Genomic DNA, 4602 nt, shown 5'->3' with positions numbered 1-4602 from the left:
GATAGGAGCTTATTCTTGTACGTTGGAGTTACAGATTGTGTATTGGGTGGAGTAGGCCTTTGTCTTCTTCTGTTTTGGAACTCTAGCATTGTTTGGCTGTATTGATCAACGTGTTTTTTTATACAATTTGTCATAGAACAAGTTGAACAGTTATCTTTCAGAGAATCAAATTTTCACCAATTGATTTATGTTGGACGAACTACGGGCCGCCATAAGTCAAATAACGTAAATAATCATATGAATATATCAAGTAAAAATTAAGAAATACCTGCTTTCATAGTCCAGTTTTTGATTTTCTTTCTCAGTTTTCAGGAGTTTGTTGTTTTGTTCTTCCTTAAATGACATATAACGTTTCTTTATTTAACATTGTTGATACTAATTGAAGTAAGCGACACTAGTAAGGCATTAAGGTATGAAATGACATTCTAGATAATATGTGAGGTTTGTTAATAGTCCGACATACGCACACTTCATTTCTGAATTTATGCTTTTTATATTAAAATGTCTAATTTTCATGAAATGATGTTTCTTATTGCAAATTCACAGACATAAACTTGTTAAAAGTTTTAAGGCATGGATGATAGACTTTTGTTTTACATGGCTTATCCATGAATTTGTGCGACAGCCCTAATTATATGGAAAGTAAAGATAATTGACACCTTCAAACATTGGCCTTAATCTTTTATCCCATGAGCATATTGCGAAAAATGGCCGTTTTCATTGAAAAGCCTCCTGTAACAGGTTCAAACTGCTATGAAACTATGAAAAATGCTTCAATACTGATGAAACTTGGCACAAATATTGACTACACCATAGCCTCTGTAACAACATGCTCAATCGTAAATTTCCTGTTACCATGGCAACGGGGGACGTCTCAAAATTGCCAAAAATCACTATTTTGCATTGTTTTTTTTTTCATCAAAACTGATTTCAAAGTGCTGCCAACTTCTCAATGAATTGAGATAGAGTAAAAGTTTTTTCAGCGTCGGTTACTAGTTACCCTAAGATTGACCTGAGGCCATTTTTTAGCCTGTCACATGTCCAAAATTTTCTTGGCGATGAGGGGGACTTCGCCCCCTTCAAACCCCCCAAACAGAAGGGGCGACATATCCCCCTTCTGAAAAAGTGGTCACTTTTTTTGACAACATTTCTCAAACGAAAACCAGTGTTTGGGGCCTAAATAGGGCATTTTTACACTGTTTGAGGCCTCAAAAGGGGGGGGGGGGCAAAAAGCCTTCGAAACACGCTTATATAAGGGAAAAGGTTAACAAAAAATGGTGAAAACCCTTGGAATACCAAAAACTAGATTTTCCATATTAACACGTGCCCTAACACTGAATTTTGGGGAAAAATTGTTGTTTTTTGACATTTTTTTATATTTTTAATTAACCTTTTACCCCATGAGCAAATTGCGAAAAATGGTCGTTTTCATTGAAAAGCCTCCTGTAACAAGTTCAAACTGCTATGAAACTATGATAAATGCTTCAATACTAATGAAACTTGGCACAAATGTTGACTACACCATAGCCTCTGTAACAGCATGCTCAATCGTAAATTTCCTGTTACCATGGCAACGGGGGGACGTTTCAAAATTGCCAAAAATCACTATTTTGCATTGTTTTTTTCCATCAAAACTGATTTCAAAGTGCTGCAACTTCTCAATGAATTGAGATAGAGTAAAAGGCTTTTCAGCGTCGGTTACTAGTTACCCTATGATCGACCTGAGGCCATTTTTTAGCCTGTCACATGTCCAAAATTTTCTTGGCGATGAGGGGGACTCCTCCTACCTTCAAACCTCCCAAACAGAAGGGGGCACATTCTGGCAACCCCCTGATGTAACATTTGGATGGGGGCGGCGCCGAAAAAGTGGTCACTTTTTTGCCAACATTTCTTAAACGAAAACCAGTGTTTGGGGCCTAAATAGGGCACTTTTTCACTGTTTGAGGCCTCAAAAGGGGGGGGGGCAAAAAGTCGTCGAAACACGCTTATATGAGGGAAAAGGTTAAAGATATCGGCCACACTTCGAAAAAACCCAGATACATCGGTATGATTTTATTTCAGCAAAAATGAAATAGCTTAAAACATTTTATATACAGTGACTTTAAAATATTGACTAAAGTTGAAGATATTCAATCTGTAAAACTTCGCATGTTCAAACTCCAGTCTGTATTATATACCTATGTACATGTTTTCTTTAAAGAATTCATGTTAACATTTTGCCAGCTCCCTAAAGGCATTATCTACTAATTATCCTTCACGACACAAACTCAAATAAAGTACAAACACTTACAGGCCCGATCAACCATGCAACCAGGATGTTGATTAATAGATGTATTCAAACAAATATCCGTTAGTTAAGTTCATCAACAATAAAGAGATAAAACTAACCTTTTGTACACGTGACTGTAAATCAGTAACATTTTTCTTAAGGCCTTCAGCTATTGCATTCGTTCTATCTAGAACGTCCTTCAGATCCTCTTTTTCACGGCGTATTATATGGAGTTCTTTCTCCATCTTTTTCTTTACCGACTCGACTGGAACAAATGACATAATTATCAAATTCATTTATGGCATATTTATACGTGTCTTCTAAAAATAATTGATAATCGAAGCACTAAAAGAAGTGTTATAGACAAGCCCTGACATTTTTATGCAAGAACTAATATGTCTTTCTGATTTAAGTAGTTTTGCTTATTTAATAGGAAGACGCTTAGCTTTTAACTCATCCTGATGTAACATCGATGGTAAACATAATTCAAAAGATGAATTGAATTGTGTTACGCTCTTTTTACTAGTGATTACAAAGCTTGCCTTTTTTCTTTTCTATAAACTATAATTTCCAAATTTGAATATATATTTAATTACCAATTATCGTTTCAAGGTGCATGAACAACAATTATATAATAACATTGAATTTCTTTTGTAGTTTTGTCTCATTTAATGGGTTGACGCTTAGCTTATTACACAGTCATCCTGATGTAAAATCGATTGTAAACATTAAGATGAATTGAATTGTGTTATGCTCTTTTTACTAGTAATTACAAAGCTTGCCTTCTCTCTTTTCTATAAACTATAATTTCCGAATTTGAATATATATTTAATTACTAATTATTTTTCCATGATGCATGAACGATAATTATGTAATAGCATTGAAAGAAATAGTTTTCAAATATGACATTGTCTTTTCTTTACAACTAGAGTAATCGACTGAATGAACAGTCGCAAAATACAATTTTATGTGTAAAATGACGACATTATGATATCATTTGTCGTTACTTATTTCTCTTACTTTGTCTTATCTGGTCTGTTTCTCCAGTTAACAAACGTCCTAAACATTTGATATCTTCTTTCAGTTCTTCGACATCTAAAGATCGCTCGTATCTAGCTGTTTTTTCCTTTCCATTTTCTGAAAGTTCCTTCATGTTACTTGACATCCTTCCCATTGCTGCTTGCGTGTATTTCATGAAAATAAAAGCTTCACAGATTTGATGACCTTGTTCTAATGTTTGTAATCTTGCTTTCCGATTTGTCAATTTTGTTTGCATAATACTCACTTCTTTCAACAACGTTTTAAATACTTTTTTATCTGCGTCCTGTTTTCCAACAATTTCGGTTTTTATTTTATCATAAAGTTTTTCGAAGAAGGTGACAATCTGATCTTTTTGTCGCTCAAGGTCATTACATGCTGTTTTGTTCATTTCATCGGACATTTGAAAATTTTGGTCAATCTTGACATACAATTTTGTTTGCTCTTCAATCATATCATCTATCATTTTCGCAAATTCTTGTATTTCTACAGATGTATCAGATTTCTTCACTTCGTCCGGGATATACCTGACACCATCACATGATCGATGGTCTACCGTCATGCAAACGTTACATCCGATCTTATCACAGGTCTTACAAATATATTCTGTTACTTTATCCGCGTGAACATGACACTTCGATGTACAAACATATTTCGATACAGTATGTTTTGGATCCAAAGGCATGCTGTTTTTATCTTGTAGAACATGTTGCTCAAATTGTTTAAAACGCTTGTGATGATTAAAACACTGTCCGCATAAGTATTCAGAACAGCCAACACAAAACCCTTCTGCTGTTGTTTTCTGTTGAGCTTTTCCACAAGGCTCACAGAAGATTTCACGAAATTCGTCAGAACCCTCCATTGTATTAACGATATCACACTGAAAAGTCAATAAAACAAATCAATAAAAAAGCGATTAGTCTTAAGAATTTAACTGACGTTGACAGATAATCGAAGGTCATTTGTATAAAACTTCCCAATCCACCTACTTTCGGTTTCGATAAGGGTTATGTATAAAACACTATATTTATTTCCTAATAAAACAGAAGGAAAACACGGAACGCGATATTCTCAACTATAATATAGGCAGGGCTAGGACGCTCTCAATTGTTTGCACATTCGAGCTCGACACATCATCAGCTCTATTTATTATGCTAGCGGGACTTACATGTTTATAACCATTATATCATTATCAGACGGCAAAATAATAAAAATGTTATCGTGTTTGACATATACTCCGGAACTAGGCAAATGTGTATTATGTCAAATCGAATCCCGACATACGTTTACAACAG

General features: G+C 34.7%; 1 protein-coding gene across 1 annotated transcript; it reads right to left on the bottom strand.

Annotated features, from left to right (window-relative positions):
• Positions 1 to 268: 268 nt before the first annotated feature.
• Positions 269 to 4312, bottom strand: LOC132757575 (trichohyalin-like; the record flags this gene model as incomplete). Its single annotated transcript, XM_060748891.1, is given in 3 exon segments — positions 269 to 333; positions 2389 to 2534; positions 3290 to 4312. Coding segments are annotated over 3 exon segments (1091 nt in total), but the record flags the coding sequence as incomplete, so codon positions are not given.
• Positions 4313 to 4602: the final 290 nt, after the last annotated feature.

The sequence above is a fragment of the Ruditapes philippinarum genome, unplaced genomic scaffold (assembly GCF_026571515.1).
Source record: "Ruditapes philippinarum isolate M1 unplaced genomic scaffold, ASM2657151v2 ctg10510_1_1_1_1, whole genome shotgun sequence".
Classification (NCBI taxonomy): Eukaryota; Metazoa; Mollusca; class Bivalvia; order Venerida; family Veneridae; genus Ruditapes; species Ruditapes philippinarum.
The sequence above is the reverse complement of the archived record's forward strand: the minus strand, read 5'-3'. Positions and strand labels throughout refer to the sequence as shown.